At 45.9% G+C, this 26,386-nt stretch overlaps 1 protein-coding gene across 5 annotated transcripts in view; it reads left to right on the forward strand.

The window, feature by feature from the left end:
* LOC133345050 (arf-GAP with GTPase, ANK repeat and PH domain-containing protein 1-like) overlaps nucleotides 1-26,386 on the forward strand; it is a 141,020-nt gene that overhangs the window by 47,910 nt on the left and 66,724 nt on the right. For 3 of the 5 annotated variants that reach the window (XM_061555449.1, XM_061555450.1, XM_061555451.1), the window contains exon 1: nucleotides 15,800-19,590. The exons of the other annotated variants lie outside the window; for them this stretch is intronic. In XM_061555449.1, the coding sequence (XP_061411433.1) occupies nucleotides 16,929-19,590 (2,662 nt within the window). In that variant the 5' untranslated portion in view covers nucleotides 15,800-16,928. Of the gene's footprint in view, nucleotides 1-15,799; nucleotides 19,591-26,386 lie in introns of those variants that run through there. 5 annotated transcript variants of the gene reach the window in all.

A 26,386-nucleotide genomic window follows, 5' to 3' on the forward strand; every position in this document is an offset into this window, starting at 1 on the left:
AATTCATCAACATTTGCTATTCATGAGCATCTCCGGAACGTGTCCCTCCCGAATAATGATGTAGCACTATTGTATTGTAAAGCCATCTCCATGACTGATACGGTATGTGTCGACCTTCATCCAGCAATGGATTGACAAAAGGCTGTGATTTTTTGTGGTTAAATACGTTAGTGTATACATTCTGTTTGGTGTAAAAAAACGTTTCGCAATGTTTTTGTACAAAATCCATTTACACGTATGTACATGTACAGGCCATCACTGCTGGATGGCCTGTACATGTACATATGTGCGGGTCATGGGGGTTGTTTGGGAATACTTCACCAGACTGATCAGTGCAGACATAGTGAGCGATCCAAAGACGGGCATGATGGATCACCCAAGGTCTATGATATCTGTACACAGCCAAAAGCGGTGCAATATCTCGGCCATTACTCGCTGTAAGAGCAATCTGCAGAAAACAGTGGCGGCACGTGCCAAAAATTTATAGCAGTAATATTCGCAGCAAAAAGTGCTGTGCCCTTGGTGGTTGTTATGTAACATCTGTATAATAAGAGTGTTGAGTCTTTGTTGTTTAAACAGTCAAGGTCCAGCCCATGTAAGTGGGTGCAAAGGGGGTTTACTTCTCTTGTGGCGCTGATGACCAATGGATTGGTCAATGTGAATTAATTTTGGAAAAATTGGCAGCAATATAGACTGCAATTGTGAGCAATGATAAGTCTGTATAGGCCAGCTGAAGCCATAATATTCGGTTGGGATTATTTTTCACACATTTTCTCGGCCTACATTAAATTAAATGTAAAAAGCAATTGATTTGGTGAATCTTTCTCACTTTATGTGACCTTTAAATTATACAGCGATGTAGTCGGGGTAATCACACAGCCTAGCGGTAGCACGTTCACTGCTTGCTGCAAAGGTTCACGGTTCGAATCCAGCGGCCGCCCTGATTAATACTGGCGGTTGTGTGTAACCATAATACATGGTGCACATTTGAAAAAAATTACCTGCAAATTACTCTTGGGATTATGCATCGTGCAAGCATCCCCTCGTATTGTCAGACTAGAGCGTGGATAATTGTCGCAACCATGTTCTGGCTACCTTCCAGATTGTCTCTGGGTTCCTGCCCTAACGAGCATGATGGAATGGCTTCCTCTCGTTAGTCACCTTTCTGATGTCATGATGTATCAGATAATAAAATAAACTTAACACAATCTTGATTTGAAGCTTTCGTGACTGCAGGAATCCATACTCTTTGGTTCTTTCGGTAAAGTCAGGTAGGTATAAAATAAAATAAAAATAGAATAAAATAAATATATTGTGCTGTACATTGTTGTGGTGATGGGCTGCAGTTGCAGTGTGGTTGTAGTGGTGGATCGCTGTGTACGTCAAGCAGAGGCTGGCTATTGAATGGGAATTAGTGGGACCTATTTACTATATGTTTATATCGGAATTAAATAACTCGATCACGTAATGAATCGTTATTCTACTCGAAAGAGAAGACAAAACTACTGTAAAGAATTGCAGACCATTCACCTTTTATCACATGTATAACAATTGTTCATGAACATCAGAGTAATGGCCAACTTGTATGCCAACCGGACCATGTGAGCAAGATGGATTCAGAAGGGGGTATATGCCACTGACTACAGGCATACAATCAATCAGATTGTAGAAAAGACAAAAGCATATCAAACACCACTATGTCTGGCTTTTGCACACTATGAAATTGCATTTTTGATGCAGTGGAAAGTGATGCAGTCATCCACGTTTCCATGAAGCCCGGCCTTCATAAAATGCGTGGAAAGTATTTTATGACGACGGTAAACAGTACACTGCAATCACAAACACGTAGGTATAAAATAAATAAAATCACGACGTTTCGATTGCAACACAAGCAATCGTCATCAGGTGAGAAACCCACAGCAAGAAAATGTTTTGCTGAAGTGGGAGAGAGAGTTGCTGTGGTTAGAGGTTATATAGGTAAGAAAGGGGGAGGAGCAAGGGGGGTGAGGGAGGGGTGGGGGGTGTGGGGTAGGGGGAGGGAGTGCTGGGTGGAGTAGTAAAGAACCAAAGAGTATGGATCCCTGCAGTCATGAAAACTTCAAATCTCGATTGCAATCACAGAGTAAATAAATATGAGCTTACGATCATCGTTAAAATCTTTGGCATGATTCAGATGACCGTACAAGGAATGTGTTCCATCGATGAAAAGAGTGACGTTACTCCACGATCTTTGTAAATTTCTCATCAAAAGAATAATCTCTTGTCTTACAGGAGGTTATTACATGACTTGTCTTGGGTTTTTTTGTGTGTGGCAGTGATGTGTGCAATTTCAGGCACGTGCAGAGGGCAAAGCAGTTACCCCAATTACTCACACAGTCAGTGAGATGTGGAATTTAAAATGATGGGTCCTTGCAATAGAAAAGGGTCTAGAGACACAGTTAGTTGTTGGAGTGAACGAATTATATTTGACAGCTTTTAACAAAAGGATGGAGTAACACGTGGCAGTCTGCATGTTTAATTCATGGCCACGTCTTACGATGTGGTAATGTAGATGTTCAAATCTTAAAATGACTATACAACTAACCGCAACAGATATTTTAATTATGTGGTGATGCTGCTGGGTTGGTAGTTTTGCACAGCACAAATAACAACAAGAAAACGTAACAAACTCGTCAATAATACCGCTCCCAAAACAAGTACACAATAGTCGACATCTCGGGCAAATGACCTTCCTCACAACATATGAATCAACACAAAAATAGTGTAGGCCATGAAACTATAAAAGTAAAAAAATATATATCCAGAAACTTGTACAAAAATAATTAAGTAGTTTTTTTTATGCAGAAACCATTAGCTGAGCCTGAGGACCACGATGCATATATTCAGCAACTGGTGATAGTTTTTTTTTGTGTGTACAATGTACCAAATGCCGAGCGATTTTTTTATTATTATTGTACACGATTCTTTTTTTATTAACTCACTGTCTGTTGTTGTTGTATCCTCAAATCTTCTAACTAAATTTTAACCCACTTCCCAATGTGGTATCGACTGCAAATTCGGTATACTTATGTCATACTGATGACAATACTATATTCCATCATAAAACACTTAAAAACATATTTTAAAACATTATTTTTTATATGTTATGTTTCGGCTTGGGTCTAATTGTCCACGGTCAACTGACGTTGGCTGTAATTGGCCACGGGGGCACTTCCTGGAGTCGTGGAGTTCTGCCATTACTAGTACGGTACCTTTCATTAAAGCGTGTTTTAAAGTTCGAGATTTGAAGCTTTCGTGACTGCAAGGATTCATACTCTTTGTTTTTTTCGGTAAAGTCACGTAGGTAAAAAATAAAATAAATGAAAACAACTCCATTAAATCACGACGTTTCGGGCGCAACACAAGCGTCCGTCTTCAGCTGGGAAAGCCCTTTCCCACCTGTTGCGCCCGAAACGTCGTGATTTAATTGAGTTGTTTTCATTTGTTTTATTTTTTACCTACGTGACTTTACCGAAAAAACCAGAGTATGAATCCTTGCAGTCACGAAAACCAAAGAGTACGTGTTTTTAAACATTTTTTAAAATATAACTATTTTGCATTACGTTTAAACTGCGGGTGCTGACACCCCCCCCTCTCCGTGGGTCACCGTGCGGGTTCATTCGTCACGAGCCCGCGGTCGTCATCAGGTGGGAAAACGCCCGAAAAGTCGTGATTTAATTGAGTTATTTTCATTTATTTTATTTTTTTTACCTACGTGACTTTACCGAAAAAATCAGAGTGTGAATCCTTGCAGTCACGAAAACCAAAGAGTACGTGTTTATTTAAATTTTTTTTAATATTACTTATTTGCACTACGTTTAAACAGCGGGTGCTGACACACCCCGTGGGTCACCTTGCTGGTTCATTCGTCACGAGCCCGCGGTCGTCCGCCAGGTGGCGCTGCGCGAGCACGCGGCCGACGTTCGCGTTTGTGGAACGGTGCCGCAGTCTTTCGTCGTCTTCCTCTCGCCACGAAATGTGGCCGACGCTCCTTGCACCAGATAGAGCGACCTTGTTTTTGGGGACAAGGCTATGGGTAGACGTTTAGGAGCGATTCCAGGTGCGGGTTTTAAGGATCCTGTGCCGGTCCACGAAGTTCTATACTTGTTGAATTGTAGAGCAAGAAAATTTTTTGAAGACGTTAGACCATCTATTTAGCGATATTTGGCTATTTTTTTGAGGTACGTTTGTGCGACGTAACGATTCAAGAGGTTAGGGGCCGTCCATAAATGACGTCACGCACTAGGGGGGGGGGGTCAGACATTTGTGACGATGTCTGACAAGGGGGGGGGGGGGGGTGAGAAATGTGACGTCACATCAAAATGCGCAACTTTAAATAAATATAGACAACACGTTCTACTTAATTAACTAGACTTTTTAAATAAATGTTTTCTCCTACAACATCAGAGTGCAGCGCCACATTAAATACGCACTACAATGACAATAGTTTAAAGCGATTTGAAGCATGTTTTATTTTCAAAATGGAAATATGGTTTTGGGGGGGGGGGGGCAGAGCTTTGTGACGTCATATTTAAGGGGGGAGGGGGGTCTGACTTTTTGTGACGCCGTGTGACGAGGGGGTCAAAAATCGTCCAAAATCGCGTGACGTCATTTATGGACGGCCCCTTAGCAATTCTGGGCCCTTTTTAAATCCTTTATATTAAGTTCACTTGCTTGCTTGCTTGCGTGCTTGCTTACGATCGTGCAAATATTTCGATCGTTTTTTAACCCACTTCCCGTGATCCAATCCAGCTGACATTTTGCACACAGACTCACTCATTGTGCGTGACAATTTATTTTCGTGAAATTTTTTTCCCAAAATGTTACACTTTTTAGGAAAATAAAAATTTCACTAAACACATAAAATTATTCAAGAAAACAACAACAATGTACAATATAAACAATCATACAAAAACTGAAAACCTTATAATCCTTATATACGACTTTCCTTATATTTAATTTAAAATACCAATGTGATAAAAATGAAACTCTTACTCAAGAAAAACAGAAATGAATAATAAAATGAAACCGATGCCACGCATATAAAGGATTTATAGTGAAAAACTTTGTTTTTACGGGTTAACTTTTTTACCACACCATGTTCAATTTATACCACACACACACACTTTGGCGATTGCTTTGCTTTACTTCGTAGTTTCTGTTCCTGTTCGTAAACAAATAAGTTAATTCTAGATTTGAAGCTTTCGTGACTGCAAGGATTCATACTCTTAGTTCTTTCGGTAAAGTCACGTAGGTAAAAAATGTAATTGAAATTAATATTAATAAAATTATTAATTAAATGTTAATTTCATTTTTACCTACGTAGGTAAAAAATGAAATTAAAATTAATATTAATACAATTATTAATTTTTATTTCATTGTTTACCTACGTGACTTTACCGAAATAACAAGTTACTCCGCTTGTGGAGGTGTGTGTGTATAATGTGAGACCCGCTTTGTAGCTGTGCTGTGCCAACTCATCACCGATGGCTGGAAGTCGGTGTGTACGCAGAGTTTTGACTTGCCAATAGCTCTCTTACTCCACAATGTAAACGTAACATTACAAAACCGGACATCTTCATTACTCTGGCTATTGATTTTTTTGGAGGGAATTATACTTTCCGATGGCGTCTTGCCACTAATCGGTGTCACTGGGGGAAGAAAAGCCACGTAGGCTGTACGTTTTTGTAATCCGAGAAAGAGTTCAAACGTAACTGGCGTTAATACAAGATGCATGGTTTGAGCAATTCTCTGTACGCAACATGAAAGCTAAGAAACACGTGTATTTTAATAAACACTGTATGACTTTAACCAGTAGAGGGAGACTCGTGTTCGTACCAGTTAAAGCATTGGCCCTGACTCAAAATACTTTTATCACCGTGTAATGTTGTTAAGCAAAATATATTTTGCACGTTCTCCGTCTACCTAATCTGTAACTAATTCCCGTGAATGACAAGTGTCAGCTTCGCTTCGTGTCAGAGTAAACGACGACGCAGTTTAACATTGATGCCCACAAGGTGAGCATCTGAACCGTAGAACCCATCCATTTAATATCCTGGCAATGTCTTTACACTCCCATGATAAACTTCTCTGTGCAGGGACCCGGGACATGGAAATACAATTATTTCCACGAGAAAGCACTGCTCTTCAAGGAAATGTAGGAATTTACTTTAATTAGGGTTCGTAAATTAAACCCAAGTCTATTATAAAATAGTTCAGCGCTTTTTACAACTTTCGGTGGCCTCGTGTTTTGGTGGCATTTGGAAACAATTACTGGAGAATTTAGATCCGTTTGCCAATTGTGCTGGAGTAAACGGTGACGAGGGTTTTGGCAAAGTGATTTTTATTTTTTTGCGCAGCGGTAAAATATTTTATCCACCGTTGCCCGGGAAGATCGGAGAGGTGAGTTAAATGGCCAGGTAGAAATGTCTGCTGATAACAGGCGTGAGGATGGAGAGACCATGGCAAGGATTTTATCCCGAGGCCTGTCATCTCCATTGACAGATAGTCTAATCCCACTGCCAGGTTTAATATTTAAAATTTACTTTGGAATAAAGGGGATAGCATTAGCATTTTAATGAGAGCTTCTTAATGGAGACATGACAGCAAACCTTATACTTTACATTTTTTGCCTTAATGGCGCTTACAGACAGAGTGTTTCAACTTGTAGGCTGAATATGAAGGTATAATACTGTAGTGACCTATTGACGGCAAACTCCAGTCATCCTCGCAGCGGCTTTTGGCTTACCATCGAACAAAGACCGTCATTGTGTCAAGCACTTTGAGATGTGCTTCTGTGGCCTTCTGGAATACTCTCTCTTCCGTCTTTAGGAAGCCACTGAGGCTATGCATTTTGAAATCTAGATTGAAAACTAATTTCTTTGGAACAGCTTTTTGTGTTTAGTTTGTTGTCCTTCCCCCCACACCTCCGATTAGCACAGTTGGCTTTGTAAGGTGTGAAAGAAGTTCAAAATGCATACAGCTATAAGATAAACAACCCGCTCTTGTAGAGAGACAAGCAGACTGGGAATGAAATTGATGTTGATCTGCTAAATCAATTTACACGAACACAGGAAACGGGGACTTTCATCCATGTCCATTTTATCATCTCTGGGCTGCCAAAAAAATTGCAATACAGTACCGAGCTTGTGGAGTCAGACCTCCATTCTTGGCCTTTAAATTAGTTTTTCGAATGAGACTGGCATTTTTTTGTTACGAGTTGGAAACATATTCTACAAACAACAAAAGTTTTTAAAATATAGTATTCCCAGTGTCTCTAAGGTTAGACTCCCCTCTATAATGATCAAAACACATCGACGTATTTGGCAGAGCTTCCACACTGGAAGCACACGAGCGCTTTCGCTCAGCGATGAGTTCCTCGCTGGCTCCTCGTGACGTCCGCGGCTCCTGTGGCCGGCAAGTGTGGGTTCTGGGTTTAGCATTGCATCTGGAAAAGTGACCGCTTGCATCGCCACTATCAATCCGAATTTTTTTTTCCAAGGGGCCTCTTAGGAGCACAGGAGTGGAGCGGCAGGCTCTCTGGGGAGATGGGAGATGCGCACGTGGTCGGTCGCTAATGGACTGATGCCGTGTGAAGACCAAGTACGTGCCAATACTTTCGTGCCGATTCAAATACCGTATGTCTGCTTGTGAATGCCATTAAAAGCCATACAATTTCAACACTAGCACTAGTTTGACACGTGACTCGGAGATGTGTGCTTTCGTGCAAATAACATGTCTCTTTAAGATGAAGTGTTCACGTGCTTGATTTTAACCTGATTTGTGAACTACACTTGGTTTTTACTTGTTTAACATTTTAGAGGAATAGAGTTTGATCACGGAATGGTTTGAATGTAATACTGCAGATAATTATTTACAAGTGCTGCGTCGGTGTGTCTTAATTTGTCGGCTAGGGGAATTGATTTTCAGCGAGAGGAGTTGCGCTGGTTGTCCCTGTCTCTCGTGGTGTATTGATCGGCGCTGTGGTGTGATACAGAGAAGATTGTTGGTGTGGTATTTTTCTGTAGAAAAATTATGAAACATCGTAACAAATGAATGATTTATCACAAGTGACAGTGGTGCATTTAACTTAATTTTCCAATTGAAAAAAGAATGCATTTGAGACACCCAATAATTGACAACCTGTTTTCCGTATGTGTATTTGAGTGAGCCTGCATGTGAGAGTTAATTTGATTTGTTACACGGATGATCCCCCTAAGCCAGGATCCTGGCTATATTACACAGCAGAAACGAAAGCAATACAACAATACAATATTGCAGAGAATGAATACAGGGGTCCTCAAGGAATATTTCGCAACAAATCAGCTATCTAACGGTCGGATGACTTCAGCCCAGCAACGTTTTTGTCTACAATATTGTGAACAAAGCACATTTTTTAAAACTTTTCTAATCATAGTTGCTCATCGCAGAGATGAAGGCTCAGACCACCAAAACAGCCAGAAACAAGCAGCACAATTGAAAGCACAAGGCAATTCTTGGATTGAATTGATGCTGTACAAACAAGTGTAAGCTTTGTGAGACCAGACAGGATGCTGTATCTTTGTGATTTTTTTTTCGGAGCATCTTCTTGGGGCTGCGACACGGCCCAGCGGGAGGGTGTCCGCTGCTTGGTGCAGAGGTGTTCATATTTGGAATCCGGTGGCCGCCCTTTTTGTTACTGTGGGTGTAATAATCATACGCACTCTATGCATCACAGTGGATGTTAAAGATAGTGGATATCATTCTCAAGAGTAGGCCATCGTGTCATGGTAAAATGTTGTTAACATTTGAAATTTGCCCGCAAAGTACTCAAATGTGATTAGACGTAGCAAGCATCGGCCCCTACTGGCAGACTAAAGTCCCAGGTCAGTCTTGCAAAGGAGACTCTTCCTTGTGTCTTGAGTTCTCACCTGGTTACACAAAATGAATTTGCCTTTCCTCTTCACCAGCTCCTATACTTGGGTGCGTATCATTTGCAATATAGTTAAGTAATTAATGGTTAAATACAAGCAATTTTGTATTTAGCCAGGAAAGCTTCACTGAGTGTCAAGAATGTGTGTTTTGGTTGGTCCTGTTTGAGATGTTGGGTCACTTTCCTTTTTTAGAGTGTTTTGTGTTGAGTGACCCACAGTCACTTGAATTATCATGTGTAGAATCATATAAGGCTCAAGGCACCACACTGACCACACCTTGCTGCCTGACCCTGGGAGGTGGGTGCATGAGTGGGGGTTGCCACCACTCATGAAAAAAACAAGCCAGGACAGCTCATGGAAAGAATAATATCTCACAATGGCAGAAGAGAGGAACGCTAAATGCATATTCATTGTCGTCAACGGTGTGTTATTCTGCAACTTCTTTTTTTTTTACTGAATATCCCAGGAAGACTTACATATGAACCTTATGGCGAAACCCCAGGGTACCTTAGTGCCCCGACTCTCGCATAATGTCCGTGATGCAGCCATTTTGAGTCTGTTGATGGTCGGCGATGCGGCAATCGACACATCTCGACGAGCTGTACACGATGCACCACCACGTGGTGCGTACGAGCGTTCAGGGTTTCAACGCAATCGTCCTCGCTACGTTTCGACATCGCGGAGTGTGGCACTGATTTCGGATTGATCGGTACCCCAGTCGCGGAGTTAAGTACACCCCTGGAAAAAATAGTGTCCCAGAAATAAAGTATTTAATTTCCTCGGCCATTTTGTATTATTTGCTACCCCGGAGTACCTCCATAAGGATCATATATCCCAGGACAGCTGAAGAAACTAGGGCAGGTGGCAACACTGTGTCAAGCAACGCGCAACCCCGTTAAGATCCACTAAACACCACCTCGGATTTGCCGGAGCCCCAGTCGTGCGCCATCAACGGTCACGCCCTGCTCCGCATCGGAGGACATTCCGTTCAAGGTCTTTTCGGTCCTCGTGCACCCCCCGTGCTGCCTCTAGCCACGAGACCATGAGATGAAGCATCCGTGGGCAGTAGCAGGGGAGCCTTGCTAAAAAACAAGAGGGATGGAGCAGAGGAGTTTGTGTCACAATTGGAGGTTTGTGTTGTACAAGCGGGGTTTTGTGCGCCTCCGCACCGAAACGTGCGCTCCGGAACTTTGGGCTCTGAAAGCGCTCTGTTGGCTGCGGCTGTGCTGCAGCTGCCAGCACTGGGGAGTGCGGCAGTGGTGAATCGGGGTGGGTGGGTGGGTTATGGCTGTTGTCGCACTGTGAAGGCTTTTATTCTGAAAATGATGCATGCAGTCGAGTATGCACATGCAGATTTGCGCACTGATGGTCTGGCCCAGAAGCTGTTAATGAGAGACAAATGCGATCTTTCATGATGTCTCTTTATGCATTCACCAAGAAATGTTGAGTGTAATGTCAGGAATGCCAGCGGGAGAACAGAGGGCCTCTTGTTGTGCAGACTCTACGTCTAACATGTGCAGCTGTTGACCCCTCCAATGACAAAGTGCTTTAAGCTGAAGCGAAGAACTCCTACACAACGGATGTTTTCTGTGCTCGCGCCAGGACACAACTTTCAAGTTATTCGTATAAACTGATGTGGCCTTGATTGAGGTTATGCTTGAGTTGAATGGGTGCTCTTTTGCATTAAAAAAGCTGCTGATTACCCTTTGCTCTAAATGGTTTCACCTGAGGTGCCCACATCCATCGCGCTCCCAGGGGCATGCTTTAGGCATCAGGAAACACCCACATTTATAATAACAGTAGTAGTACTTTGTTTATGCTGAAAGGCTTCAGTGAGCATCAACACTATTTTGTTCAGAACTGCCCTCCTCACCGAGTATGTTCGCATGTCATCGGACACCCACGTCTCAGGAACACTCCCACACTTACAAGGTGATAAACTAAAAAGAATTATAGCCAGGTGATCATCCTCCGTTTACTGTCCCGCCGTCTGCAGTGCATGTCAGGTGGCTCCCGCACTTCGTGATCTATGTGTGCTCCACCAACCTGACCTCCGAAGCGCTGAATGCAGCGTACGCCAAGCATGCTTGGCTCACATTCACGTGAACTATCGTACACTTGGGACCGAACACAGTATAACACTGCCTGCAGCTGCAGCTGCGGGTACAGGTGGGGGCGGGTTCCATGTGCTTGTCCATCGCTGTGGCACGACGAAACAGTGTTGTCCGATTCAATATCCTTTCCACAATTGGCTTTCACCGAGATGTAGCAACTGGCATCGTACACCGAGTCCTTTTCAAGAGCAGGGATAGTCGTCTTTGGAATTGCCAATGAACCTAAAAGTGGTCACTCTGCCCTGTATGCTCAGATTGCAACGTTCATGAATTGACTGATAGAAAGCAGTACAGCTCATTAATAAACTATACAGCAAGCCACTCAGTCGAGCTATTTACTCATTTTCTTTTGAAATTATATGGTTTCGCTTTTGCAATGCGCTGTGGGTAATTTTTAAATGCAGATATGGTGACAAGTGAACGGGAGGGCGGGGGGGGGGGTGTATGGACATGCGTGTTGAACTTCTTTCGCGCACATACGTAGCCAACCTTGCTAATCAGAGGTGCGGGAAATCAATGCATCTGCAGCATTCGCTGTCCACAAAGCAACGACTGTACACGCCGGGAGGGTCGCGCAGAGATCAGCGGCGTTGGGTAATGGCTCTTGAAGGCGCGAGGCCCCCAGCTGCTGGGATTGCGGGCAGGCAGAGAGCCGCACGTCGCACAAGGGTGCAAATGCTTGGCTCCTTAGGGATGCTGGACACGAGGCGTGAAGAAGTGGTTCTTGTGATTGTCACACACGCCATCCTCCAACCTCTTGACAGCAGCAACAGCAGGCGCCACTACCCGATCTGCAGTGGCCACGATCTATGGCTATTTGCACTTCTGCAAGGTCAGCAGCTTGAGATGGATCCCCAGGGGAAAGCTTTTAACACGGAAGAAGCAAAGGTTTGCTCAGACACCGTGAGACGCTTTTACGGCCCCCCATCTTCAGTGTTTACACATTTCTGGATTAATTTTGCAATCTGATGGCACACTTGCTCAAGACATATTTCACAAATTACACCGTAGATGGATTTTCGCCAGGTGTGCGTTTTTTTCCCCACGAATATATATTTGAATGCATCGTGAAGGTGTCAGGGTTTAATCCCAACATGGGATCGGTGTGTCCAAACGTGGGATTTATGTGTGTAGAGATTGCAATTTTTTATTATACACATATGCGCAGCCTCACGTGAACATGGATGTTGTTGTAAAATTGCGTTACTGTACTTGTGTCGGTGCTGGCAAATGATGAATCATCACGCCAAATCTATTGTTATTATTGTATTAACACATGCTGCTGGCAACGTGGGTTCATGGTGGGATTGTGAAGGCTATTGGTACGAATATTTGTTTTTCTGATTTGAGAAATCACAAGTGATCTAAAGGTGATCCACGGCATTGATGACAAGACTTATTTTTTTGATTGGCAATTACAGGTGAAAGTTCCAGACCTATTGTGACGTTAATTACTTGCTGTCAGCACCACAAATCAGAAAATGGCGAGGGATTAACAGAGGCAAGACAGCAGACGGTAATGAGTTCTAGAAGAGAGGCTATGTTAGGGCAAGCTGGGTGGCTCGGAAATGCAACCTACGGCAGCACTGATAGCAGAAAAAGCGAGCAAATGCAAGATACGCGGCCACACATGTTGTTTGTGTTGCCTTGTGGCAGCCTCACGGTTCACACGCTTGGGCTGTTGTGGCACCGAAGGGCTCGTGGTTTTGTGCCGTGTACTTGCACACACGCTGGACCACCGGGGCCACAAAGCTTGACTTGGAAAGAACAGGTCCAGCCCAAGGCCATGCACGGTTTTTAGGCAAAACCAAATAGGCACTAAATTATTCAAATGCAGCTGCGTAAGTGCGTTTGTATCTTTGTGGAGGAGGCTCGTGAAGGACACTACTGGGCAGTTGGAGGCAGTCGCCATCCAACAACAACGGAGGGTGGAGGAGCGACGCTCACGACAACGAGCGGAGCAGCCGGGTGGCTAAAGCACAGCAAGTTGGCACAGTAGGGGGCACAGGTGGTGCATCAGCCAGTCATCTCAGTCGACCCGTGGCACCTGGGTCTGCCCCGTGACCTCGTGCCAGCGGGCGTTTGACACTTCACGTGTGGCTTCAAGGTGCACATGGCCTGGCACAAGCGTCGTGGTGACGTTAACGCCACTTAGTGGCGAATGGCGGTTGTTGTTGTATCTTTGTTTATATCTGTTGGGAAAAAGTGGTTCGTTGTGCAGTAATATTCCGATGTACGCCTCCCCTATTTACGTAGTTTAGCAAATAGGTCGTCACTTTAATAATACCACTTCCTGAATACGTCGCCTCAACCCACACTTACGTTGCTGACAGCATCATCCGCCCTCTGTCGTATCCATCGCCTCGGCCTTCACCTCCACCTACCCTGTAAATGACATTGGTTTAAATCGTTTCGATGTTCGTCGCACCTTTCAGGAACACATCCCCGACGTAAACCGGGATATTATTGTGTATACTTTATGCGGTACTTTGTTTTTGAATTGATGGCCTTGCGTGATATGTGAACATGTCAGTCCACTGTTGCACGAGGGCCTCTCCATGCTCCCTCTTGTGGATGCCATCCGGCAGCAGTGGCATGAACAAATAATTGCAGGGCTGCATCTTTACCTCTTAAACTGTTGATTACATGCGTAGCTTCTGGAACAACGTGTAAACCAATCCCATGTATTATTATTACTATAACACAACTCAATTAAGGCTTTCCACCCATTATCTACTACCCTCCCTCTGGTTCTCGCTGCCGCTGCTGCTGTGCCCTATAGGCCTGTGATTAAATTTAAAACATTAAATAGGTTTACATGTGCACTGTACAGTATTTGTTTGATTAGATTGCCCTGTAGCGGCTAGCATTAGCATTTCTTGGCTGTTATTATGTATTCAAGTGAAGCATCAACAGATACTTAATTAGTTGTGGCCTTCACCGTTATTACACAAGGGTGTGCATTTTCAAAGCTATTGTGGTGAGATGTATGAAAACTAATTTTGGGGGGAAAAAACTTAAATCACATCTCTATGGAGATGTTTTTTTCTAAAACTGCCATTCCGTCAGTTGGAATTCATTCTCACACATTAACGAAATTAAATGTGGATGCGGTATTACAATTATATAACAGATTAAAAAAAATCTTGGTCCGCACCACAGCCTGCTGAAAAACAACCGTAGTTTCCACATGCTATAGGACAGCGGATTATGGCTTTGTGTGCTGCTGCTGCTGGGATGTGTGGGTGCATCTCCTCCCACGAATTCTCGCGCTGATTGCGCATCTCGCAGACCCTTACCCATGCGTGATGCGGAGATACTTTTTGTATTTTTCAGATGAGTCGCAAATGTTCAGTGTACAATCATAATTAGTGAAATACTGTGGGGTTTTTTTGTTCTTTGCCAGCCATGTAACATGATTATTCTCCATGACCTTCAATGAAAATGTATCAATGAAAGGTGAAATGGCGAGTAACGTACACTGCGTACAGCAGTGACGTGCGGTGAGGTCAATGGCTGGGGAGGCACTGGCTAGTGTCAGAGCCAGATTGACACACTGGGGGGCGTGACCTCACTGAGGGGCGTGTCCTCACTGAGGGGGGCGTGTTAGACACATCCCCCTTAGTGAGGCAGATGTGATAGCTGCCTCCCCTGGTGCTTTTTGATTACAGTTTCATGACGAGACCAGCGAGCCTAAATATATTTCTACACATACGTGAAATGAGCTACCTGGAGTATGGAAGGCGAGGACATGAAATGAAGGGGTCTACAAACATTACATTGGTGACATACTGAGATAGTAACAGGCACGCGCTTATTGCCCGCATTCCATCCAGTTACTGAGGGGTTGCGCAATCAGAGGGGAGGCTGAGCTCGTCGCTGCCTCACCTCTCGTCTCTTCCTGTATTTGCAGCGGAGCTCCGCAAATTTAGCGATTTTGACGGATCAAATCCAAATCGTGTGATTGAATGGCATTATTTTAAAAATGGCCTGGCGAAAATGGAAGCCCACTGATTGAAATTGCGCTGATTTTAACTGAACGTAAAAGAACCAGGTATGCTTCTGTGGGATCTCCACACGAAATCAAGCCTGTATACTATAGATGTTTTTTGTCAAGGTTTTTCAAACAATAAACAGCAGATGCGCAGCAACAAACAATCACAACATAACACAACAAAAGTCCGATCCCCTCTTCGCCACCGTGGGTGTGAAAGTTGTTTTTGAACCGTCCTCTCGTTGAGAGCGTTTGGTGTCTCACATCAATAGCTGTGAAATTGCTTTGCTCGATCATGCACGGAAAAAGCATCGGAGCATTTGTCAAGGCAGAACGCACTGGGCATTCGTCAGCTGCGGCAATTCAACCGCTCGAACGTACACACACGTGACTCCTTTGGATTATATTATTTTCTGCAGAATGCTTTGTATAAAGACCTTGGCGGATGGGTTCAAATTCATACCACATGCCGGTGATATTTCTGCCTTGCGCAAGCTTTTATGCAATGTTTTTTTTTATTTTAATGGTCACGTCCTCTTGGCTTGCATAGGTTATTGATAGCATCCCACCCTGGTTTCCGGCGTGCAGGCCGTTTTGTAATTATGGCATGCACAAGCGCTCTTGCCTTGCATCACCACCACCACCCACCCACCCACCCCTCCTCATGTGGCTGCCACTTGGTACAGTCCAAAGTGATTCCTCCCGGCCAGGATTAACCACAGCACCAGTTGTGAAATTTTGTTCCCGAGTAAGCAGCACAAGTCTACTAGATCACCCAATTTGTTCACCTCTTACCTTGAATTTTGTAGTTTCGCATGTATATTTAAACCTGCTTTTATAATTGTTTTCGTATTTATTTCGGAGCAACCGTAACGCACGGTGGGCGCACGCGATGAACGGATATTCTGACATCCAGGATGCAGCTCACCTTCATTGGAGAGAGGATTTGGGATTCTGTCGATGAATGCGCTGCATTCGTCCGGGCCAGCTGTTGTGTCCAGCAGGAGGCTTGTACACACTGCCCATGTCGACGGATCACCTCTACGCCTCTGTTTATGTGATGGGATGGCTTGAACCGAGCCACAGTGCTGCCTGCGCGCTGTAGCAACCTTACAGCAAAATTTCAACAACAGCAGCAGGAACAACAAAGAGAGTGCTCGCGGGAAGCTGCTGCTTCAGCCTGGGAGTTACTGTCTGCCTGCGGATGTCCCATCCAGCACGGAGGAATCCGTCGAGTGCTCGGGGGGCAGCGGTTTTCGCGCGGCGGTGACAACGGTGTCAAAAAATCCATCTTTTTGAAACCGCCTCGCAGCACTGCAGAACCACGTGGAGACCCACCGTGGGTTTGTTAAACACCCATGGTTCCTGTGCGTGGATGCAGAGTCGGTCCCCTCGCGCACGCGGCGTGACATCGTGCTCGTCGTCTGGAGAATAGATTTTTGTTTTGCGCTGCCGCGACACGCGAATTAGTTTTTGTTTTTTTCAAAGAGCCTCGGTCAATTGGTTCTCTCGACTTTTGCAGAGCGGCATGTACGTTCATGCTGGAAGAAGGCGCTCTTCAAAGCCGTTTGGAACATAGGCGAATGATTGTGTGCGATTTAGCATTGAGATGAAGAACAAAGGCACACTGGTCTCATAGAGTTTAGCGACACAGTTTGAAGAAGCGTTTTGTGAAGACATAAATCGATTTACTTGTCATTGCCTGAGGTAAGAACACAATAATTGCATTCTTTTTCACGCGGTATTTAAACCATGCGCTGGTAAACGTCATGCGCATTGCTGGCTGAAGCAATTTTTAGTGAACGTGTAAGCTGGCTCTTCTGGAGCACAGCCGCCTGCCTCTGCAAAGCCGCAGCAGGTGAAGCCAGAATGTCGGCGGCACAAGCAGACGGTGACAAGGGACGGATGGGCGACGTGCTGCGCCCGGGCAGCTCGGAGGGCCCCCCCCGCGTGCGGCCCCCCCGCACAGGATCGGAGCCTCGGAGGAAAACCGTGTACCGTATCTGCGTCACAATGGTGAAACACGAATCCCTGGAGGAGAAGGGAACGGACGAGTGGCCTCCGGATGCCGACGCCACCGCCGTCTTTCTACGGACCGATGCTCTCATGGGCGGCGGCTCGAGAGGGGCAGCTGTGCGCGACGAAGGGCGCGAGTGCACGGCATGTGCCTCCGCTGCCACCGCTGACGAGAGGGGAAGCTGCGAACGAGGAGAGGGCCGTCGATGGGAAGGATGTATCGAGGGTGCCAGCGATGGAGTCTGTCCAGCGTTTGCAGCGGAGATTGGTGCTGAACACGGGAAAGTGCAGGCACTCGATTCACTGCATGGAAAGTGCGAAGAGGAGGCGTGCGCGATCCCCGAGCAGGTGAACGTCAGAGAGAGAGTTAGCGTTTACGAGCACATTGCCGACGGTGCCAAGGTGGGATCGGCAGGTTCAAAGGGACGTGTCGCGGCACGTCCAGAAAAACAAATGCACGTGCGGGAAGTGGACAAAACCCTTGTATCTGCAGAGAGGAGCTCGCTTGTTGTATTAGCCACGGGAGAGTGGCCTGGAGAGCGTTGGAGTAGTGAAGTGGCGTCGCCCAACTTAAAGGGCCACGATCAAAAGGCTCCCGTAAGTTTCGCTGTCAATCATGGTCTAAATAAGCATACGGAATGTCTGACGGGACACTCTGTAGACACGTTGAGCTTCTCAAACAAGGGTCAGATTTCCAGCGCTGATCGCAGCTGCTCACCTATATCAGCATTGGCTAATGAACATGGATCCGGCTCATCTGGCAGCAGAAGCTGCTCAAAAGTTGGGCTCAGGTGCAGCAGGGCCCAGATACGAGATTGTAACGTGAGAAAGCGACCTGCCAGTGCGTGTGCATTGAGCACATTCGAAAGCCAGGGTACCAGGGCTAGGGATGCCACGATGTCAGCAGGGCTGCAGAAAGTTGAATGCCAGAGGAAAGTCAAGAGCGCCTGTGGACATATTTGTGTCGGCAGAGGATTGACGGTGGACGGGTCGCAATATCATAACCTGGTTTCGAGTGAGAAAGATGCAAATAAATGTCTGTGTGCCCTTAAGGTTGGTCCCTCCAGAGCGAAATCTGAAGCGCGCTTTGGTCACAATGTGGCGGATTTGGCAGAATTGTGCTCGGCACAAAAAAATGCAGTTAATGATGGCAACAAATTGGCTTATTCCAAATTGACTAAAGCGGACAATGAAATAGGAACAGCCGAAACGATGGCTGTCATGCCAATTGGCCAGAGCGCCACACAGGGGCAATGCATTGTTGGTAACACTGATAAGCAACCTGTGACAACTGCTTCTGCAACAGCAGCCTCATTCGATGATATGCCACAGCCATCATGTACAGCGAGTGCTCGGAATGTTTCGAGTAATGAAGAGAATAAGTCCGTGCTTAACAGTGATATGCAACAGAGCCCAAAATCGAATTGGGGTATAAATCACTCCATTTTGAAAAGAGAAGATGCTTTGGATAGGCCAGGCAAGCCAGGGGACAAGGCTTCACTTCCCGGTAGAAGTGGAGTGGATGGGTCCTTCACTGCCATAGGATCCCAGACTCCGTGCGCACCCATCACTGAAGACAAACCAACATCAGCAGCTGCTGAAAGGGTCATTGAAGAAGCGTTGCAGGGAGCACGCACAGATTTTAAATTACTTGAAGATGACTCAACTGGCCCAGACATGCCTGGCACAAGTCAGAAAAGGCCCACGAGTCTGCTCTTGCCAGGCGCCATGGGCTCAGGCAGGAGGGAGGTGCTGAGTGATCTGGATTCTCCCCTGTGCCGTGAAGGGCAGCCACTGCAAGTGCCGTGCTCCCTGAGCAACGACCTGCAGAAGCTCACTCTGCCCAAGAGGGAATCGGACCATTCAGTGAACCACAAAAACAAGTTTCTCATGCCTTCGAAGTCAACTCCTGGACGACCACAAAAAAGCTTCAGCTTTCGGCTGCTCGGAGGGAGGGATGCGATGGTGCAACGGAGAGCGGAAAGCCAAGACAGGGCAGAGCGGCACTTAGGAAAAACGTGTCAGGTGCCCAACTTGACAAAAGGAAGGTCCGTGGAGAGGAAGGTAGTGCCGACCGTGCGCCTTCACGAGAAGCGGAAAACGGTGGATGTCGGGGAGGTGCTCTCCAAGACAGACGGGCTGCTTCTGCTGCTGCAGGGTAACCATCAGCCGCACATGCAGCCGGAGCGCGCGAGCCAGACTCCTCGATCCGTCTCCAGCGAGGAGGACAACGAGATGCCTTCAGCCGGACCGGGAGCCGCAAGCACCAACCCGCTCTCGCCGATGGAGAAGGCCGGTGCAGATGACCCGCACAAGCTGCGCAGGTTCTTCAGCGGTATTTTGGGACAGAGAGACTCGGGGTCGCACCTCTGGTTCGGTCTTGGGAACTACCGCGTGGACGAGAAAGGAGGGAAGGCCACGGCTGAGGAAGTGGCGGACCTCGATAGAGGCTCTGAGCCGGAAATTCGTATTCACTTGGATAGCATCAGCAACCCCGAGGGCAACGGCACGAGCGGTGAGTTTCTCCCAGAGCCTCTCTCTCTGTGCATTAATATGCATTGGCTGTTGCCCCTTTTCCCCACATGACGTCCGCCACAAGAGCAGGTAACATACGGTCATAATGAGGATGCCTTAATGGGAACGACTCGCCAGTCTGCCTGCTCCGGGCTGATTCTTGGAGTGGAATGGTACTAATTCAGACATTCACGCTGCTGCCATGTTAACGTGCACGAATTGAACAAAACAAAATGTGTAGGCCAGCTGAACATCTGCCCAGTTTGTGCTGGGCATTACAAAAAAAGTGTGCAGTCTTGCATAATCCTTTAAGCAAAAAAAAAAGTAATCTGGGTCACCCCACACGTCTGACAGCTGTGACTTGCATTTGCTTAATATAAACAGAAGAGTGAAAAGCGTTGTAGTTTCGAAGCTGGCTTATTAAAAAAAAGTTATTGTGCGCTGTAAAGTTGAGAACACATCTGACGTTCATGTCATTTTCCCCTGACTTTTGCTCAGCCCCTCGCATCCCAGTGAGGCGCCCGTCGGTAGGGCCCCCTTGCCCTTTGTCAGTGCGACCCCATAGGGCCACAGGCATTCTCATTTGCCCCGATGCCCTTCCCGGGGTTAATGAAATCCAGGGCGTGCATATCCAGGGCCTTTAGTTGACAATGGCACCACGAAGCAAAGGTCAGACGTGCGGCAGGAGGTGTGGCATCAGGTGCCTGAAGGAATGGCACCGACCGAGATAAGCCACTTAACGCGTGCGCTCCGAGGTGTCTCCCTGTCAATTTGCCGGGTTGTTTGGCTGCGCTTGTTTGTCTTGGCTTTATTCAGCGGGGCTAGGTTGATGCAGGGAAAAAAACGCTTCTCATGTGTGCCTTACATCTCTCCTGTATTGGTAAAATCAATTAGGGGATTTGTATTTTACTGTGCTGACTTTTTTTAAAGTAGAAAATTTACCTAGGTTTCATGTTATTAAACTCACTCTGCTTTTTCGTAATGTGGCAATTGGCCAATTCTACATGTGGAAAAGTAATTTGCATCGTGAAACGACCGCGCTGCTGAGAGATCGTTAATCCAATGTCATCGGAGGACATGGCATGTAATTGCGTGCATGTTGCTGCACGTGGCCATGGTCAGCACAATAACAGGAGCAAAATCTGATGACAGCGCTGTCTTCGGATTCCTCCTTTTGTTCTCTGCACTGCTGTGCTCCATTTCTCTGTGGTCCCTGTGGATAGGACAGCCAGGTAATTAGAGTTGTTTGGGGGGCCTTGCCTTCCGTCACTGTGATGGATGTTTGTCATTTAGCTTCAGCCCTGACGTGGGTACACTTTTGGTGGCGCTGAATTGAAAAAATGGGCTCCGCGGGTCCAATTGAAAGTGCACCGTGTCCACAAACCGCGACATTAAAGAAAGCTTTTGTATTCCCCGCTAGATCCTTTTTTTTATATAAAAAATATATTTAAAGAACGAAAAATTAATACGGCAAAAACCCAAAACCAAACAAGCTTTAGGGTTTTAATGAAACGCATGCCTGTGTGTCGCCGCGTTTTGGAGTATTTGTTGCGTGAAATGTATGCGGTGTATAGGCTCTTGAGCAAACAGAATGCAAGGGAAACATGAAAGACTACGGGGAAGGTCGTTTTCTCTCAAGCGATGTTAAATATGCGATCTGAAGGAGAGCCTTTCTTGGGGCGCAGCAGTGCGTGACCTGGTGTCTGGCCAGAGCCAGCCCTTTCATTCGCAGCCGCTGGCTGAAACTACGCGCTAGCACTCACTCTGTCCGTGCCAGAATAATTAGCGAGTGTGAGCAGCGGTTCACGGTTGTGGAGGGGGTGGTGCTGTGGGATGGGTGACATGACGTGCGCTGCTCGATTGTATCCCCTGTTATGGAATGATGGCTGGCGACGGCACAGTTTGTCTGTCCCGAGGCCTGTCGGCTCCATTATGGGCACCAGTGCAAAATGTCAATACTGAGTTTAATAGCAAGGAGTTCTCGATTTGGTTTGTTTCTCTTTTGTTCACTATTGGAGCTTTTTGAGTCTCGGTGAGGTAGTCGGACTTTTTTTATTTGACAAGAAGTCTCATTTGTGAGTGAGATCTGGGGGAGTAGGGGGTCAATACGAGAACGCGGTGCTTAAGTAACTTCCCAAAGACATTTGGCAAACAAACAAATCTAAAGGCATTTAAAAAAAGTGCCTGATATATAAACTCTGGGGAGAAAAACACTATAAAAATGTAAAACATGATTACATATTAAATTGTTGTGCTATAATTGAATGATTAAAATGTCAATTAGATTTTTTAAAATCAATTTTACGTGTCTCATCATCAACTTCTATAAAATGTAATTTTTTTCCATTTCATGGGTTACACATATATTAAATACACCCATTGTTTATTATCTACGATGCTTGCTAATTCGTATGTCGTCACCGTGCTGGTGTGACTTTCCATGGAAATGCGTGCCTCCTCACCCAGCCGATCAGCCTCCTCCTCCTCCTCACCCAAATTAAACCATCAGGTCACTTGTTTAGGTAAACAGCTCACACCAAGGGGATTACGGCTACTCGTTACCAAGAACAGGCAGTGCATGTGCGCACTTTCCACGTCAACTCCACTCAAGTGAAATGTAGATGGGAGCGTGTGTACGTCCGAACCATGGATACGGTTTATACGCAGGCTCGTGCGCCCTCCGGCTGCAGCACAAACGCGTGCAGACAGCACAACAAACGCGCCCCTCAAATCGCCCTTAGTGTTGACGTGCTTCGCGCGTCATCGTTGAGATGTTAACTACTTCACCTGGTATGCAGGAGGTTGTGGGTTCAATCGCGATCCTGACGCCTGTATATTTGGAGTTTGCATGTTCTCCCCGTGGTCACGTGGATTTTTCTCCGGGTCCTCTACATTTAAAATCAACATGTGTTTATAGTATTTAGCTCCTATAGATTTCCACGTAATATGCCACTTCGTTTATCTTCTGAACAAGAGCTATATAGCTCAGTGGGCCTTACCTGGTAAAATAATCATCAGTGAGCCTTGCGCTTGTTAGAGCTCGCTGGTAATTAAAGCGTGGCTCGACTGCTCCACAACTTTCAATCCGCGCATCCGTCGGGTGTAAACCACTCGTGCGATATGCACGTCACTGCTGAGGTGTTAGCAGTGTGTGTCATTAACTGCACTTTCTGTGACATGTGGTTTCGGTCACATCATGCAGGGGAAATTAAACCGTTCCCGAAGATTATGTCTGCAGGCGCAGGGTTTTTTTTTCTGTCAGCAGGTGTAATTCCCAAGTCTCTCTACCTCATCTCATTCAAATGTATGTGAACCAATATCGACCATTTTTACAGTGGTTTTTATAAACTAAACTGTATGCTTTGCAGTGCGTTTCTGTCTGTCTCTCTGCGTGTGCCAGTAGGCACAAATTGTGGCATATTTTCTGAGATTGTCTGGCAGATGTGAGTGCCATGAAAGGAAATATTTGCCCTTCTGATGTGGTCGGTAGCATTTGACATGAATTTGCAATTTATCACAAAGCGCTTCAATGACGGAAACAGAGAATATTGTGCTGTAATATTGACATTCAGGTATCAGCATAATGGTTCCATAATTTAACATTTTCCAACCTTAACACTTGACACTAATGAAAAGGAATGACCCTAGGCTTGCAGAGAGGGCTTTTGGCGCATCCACGCGGCATCCGGGAGCTGCCTGTAAATAACACATCACACAGTCTCTTGACGTCCTGTGGTACGGTCGGCTTGACTCTGGCACGCCAGGCACATTTTCCGGCGATCAGCACGTGGGGTACTTGTCTGTCTGTGTGGCGGCAGTGCCTGTGTCAGTGTCAGCATGCGTCGGTGATTGCTTCTGCAGCTGCGGTCTCTGCTGGTTGATGCAGCACTCGCTCAGGTTTCTGAATCGGAAATTTTCCTTTGTTCAGCTTGTAACTGTGACGCTAATGCTTCATATTGACGGTGCTGCTCAGACACGACTTTCAATTCACGGATGAGTGAATATGAAGATCAACAAATATAACACGTTTTTTGGAACTTACATTTTTTATAAATATGATTTACTCCCGAGTGAGGAAAGGGCATGATAGTTGCTTGGTGTAAAAAGCCTTGCTCATAGTATACATACATTAATGCACAAGTGATTCTTGTTATCCAGCACCAATATTAATGTTATTTCCAGGAGCAACACACTTAAGTGGTCGCAGCCAGGTTCTATAATGATTGGAGTGGTTGTGGGCAGAGCTTTCCTTGACGAGGCCCAGCCGACTGATTGTCAAGATGGGACGCATTCAGTGATAAGCGAGCATGTTGTCTCTCACCCACACACGCCAATGCCCTTGCCACTGACGCATATTGGACAGACACCAGACCGCAAAGAACAGCCACGTTCCCTGACACATTTCCCCCGTGGACGACTATTTAGGGCAGCAGGAAAACGCATGGGCCATCGTCTCACCGTGCAACGTGAGCCGATTTGGCGTGTCCACTTGTGCTACCGCAAGGTTAAAAACGGCGTTGAAATGTGGAGCCAAGTGTGAAATTGCCCTGGGAGTGACCACAGAAAGAGATCTTGATTCATCGTCCACTCGCTACGCACGTGACAAAGCATGTACGTTTGAAAGCGCTCTGTACCGATCACAATTTACTGCAAGGTAGAAAGAGGCGAATGGGCAGCGAGTATATGTTGCTAGGGATGGGTTGTGGTGATTTTCTGGATGCTAAACTGAGGGGTTGTGAGTTGGTGGCTGTGTAAGAATGGGTGGCGGAGATCGAGTGACTTCTTGGAACGGTGGACTAAGCCGACTCCGCCGTTCCCTCGTGTTTTTGGACTTTGCCTGGGAAGCTCTGCTGATGCTCATGCCCACGGTGGTTGTTACACCCTCGAGTGCATGCGTGAGTCGGAGATATTTTCCCTTCTTCTGTCATGTCCTTTCCTCATTATTTATGCACCATCCCCTCTATCTTTACCATTTCTGTGCTCATGAGGTTGTATACTTTTCGTGGCTTTTGTGTTTTGTAAGGCATTTTTAAATGCTGTGGATTTCAGCGCCGAATAAATAAATCCAAATCCGCATCCTTTATCCCTCCTGAGCAGAGGGGAAATGCGCGAAGGCGAGGCGATGCAAATTTGCCGTGCCACCATGAAATGCCATCTCCCCAGAGATGCATTCACCTGGGGCCTGGGATCCACACACATGGAGGAGGGGTTGATGCCTGATCTGCAACATAGGTGTGTGAGACATCCTCTTACAGTGGCTCTGTGGTACGTGGCAGGAGGTAGTAGACCAGGCAAGTCGCTCGTGTATTTGGATTCCTTGTGTGCACACGTTTTATGTGAGCGCTCCGTCTACTTTCCACGTGAAATCTGCTGAATATGCTGAGCATGGTACAACAGACACTCATTGAGGGTCTGCTGGACAAATGAATACATATATTTTTTACGTGTATAGCATGAGTTCATTTATGTATGACATTGAGGACATGTGTGGAATGTATTACTTTCTAGAATTATGGTTCCTACAGAAAAGTAACCTCAGTGGGAGAAGAACACAGAGAATGACAACCGCAGAACTTGAAAGCATAGGTGAAACCGACATGGGTCGAAAGAAGTTCAACCCCGTGTGCTTTTTCTAACATGAGTTTGGGCGAACATCTCTGCTCTGTGTGATTTCCAAAGGGATTCTTTGTCTCGTGAGATGATGCCGATAGCACCGCAGAAATAACATTGTAAAAAGAAGACTCCAAATTTTTTTTTCAAGAAACACGTGTGAATGATATCAGATTTTCAAACATATGTTTTTAAGCCTCGCACGCTCGTGCTGATTTTCACAAAGCGACACAGGGCGTCAACAGGATAATTATTTCCAAGTTCCCCCTCGTTCCATAGCGGCGATCGTTATAGCTCGGCGCCTCGGTGAGCGTCGGTAAAAGTAAGTGTGTGACGACAGATCGATGTGGCAACTGACAGTTACATCACTTCCGTGTGGAATGAACGCATCGCCGCAATATTCGCCCATCGAATTGAATGTCACGCCACAATCAGGCTCTCGGTACGCAGGCAAGTTCCCGTCACGCTGCGAATATCTCCACGGCTTTGCACCAGGCCTGAAACACAGCGGTAAATAAGCGGCGATCGTTTCCCGAGAGTGGGATGCGCGCGGGTTTCCTGATTGTGCCACGCTTGGTCTCGCGGGGGAGGGGGGGGGGGCCCTGCCCGCTAGCGGCATGGTGCCGCCAATTATTGCACTGTGTAACAAAAAATAATTATTTTTTGTTCCTGGGTAGTGTTATTTTCCAATTGCGTATGCCTCAAAAGTACAGAAAATGGCTATTATTCCCCACAACCTTTGCTTTTGTGACCAGGACAGTGATATTTTGAAATGTACCTATTTTCAATGAGAAAACGTGTGCATTTGTGTCATTCCTTCACGTAAAGTCCTGGTCAACTCAGATAGTCGGCCAACACAACAGTTAACACTTTACCTGGTTGATCAACGTCCTTCCAAAGATTGCTAAATCTGCATCCATCTTCTCGGTTGAAATCATGTCTGAGTTGTGTGGAAATCCTCCCCGTTGCATTACATTTCTAAGTTTGCTAAGTTTGATCTTTCTTCTTTGTCGCTCTCTCACCTTGTTCCATCTCGCTACATTTCTTCCTGCCTGAGCAGTCCGCCTGCTGTATTTTTTTCACCTGAAGACGATTATTGCTTGTGTTGCGATCGAAACGTCGTGATCTATTAGTTATTTTTCTATCTAAGTGACTTTACCAAAAGAAGCAAAGATAGTATCTTAACA

Source organism: Lethenteron reissneri, chromosome 21 (genome assembly GCF_015708825.2).
Source record: "Lethenteron reissneri isolate LAM-NWPU_2019-01 chromosome 21, ASM1570882v1, whole genome shotgun sequence".
In the NCBI taxonomy this organism is placed as follows: Eukaryota; Metazoa; Chordata; class Hyperoartia; order Petromyzontiformes; family Petromyzontidae; genus Lethenteron; species Lethenteron reissneri.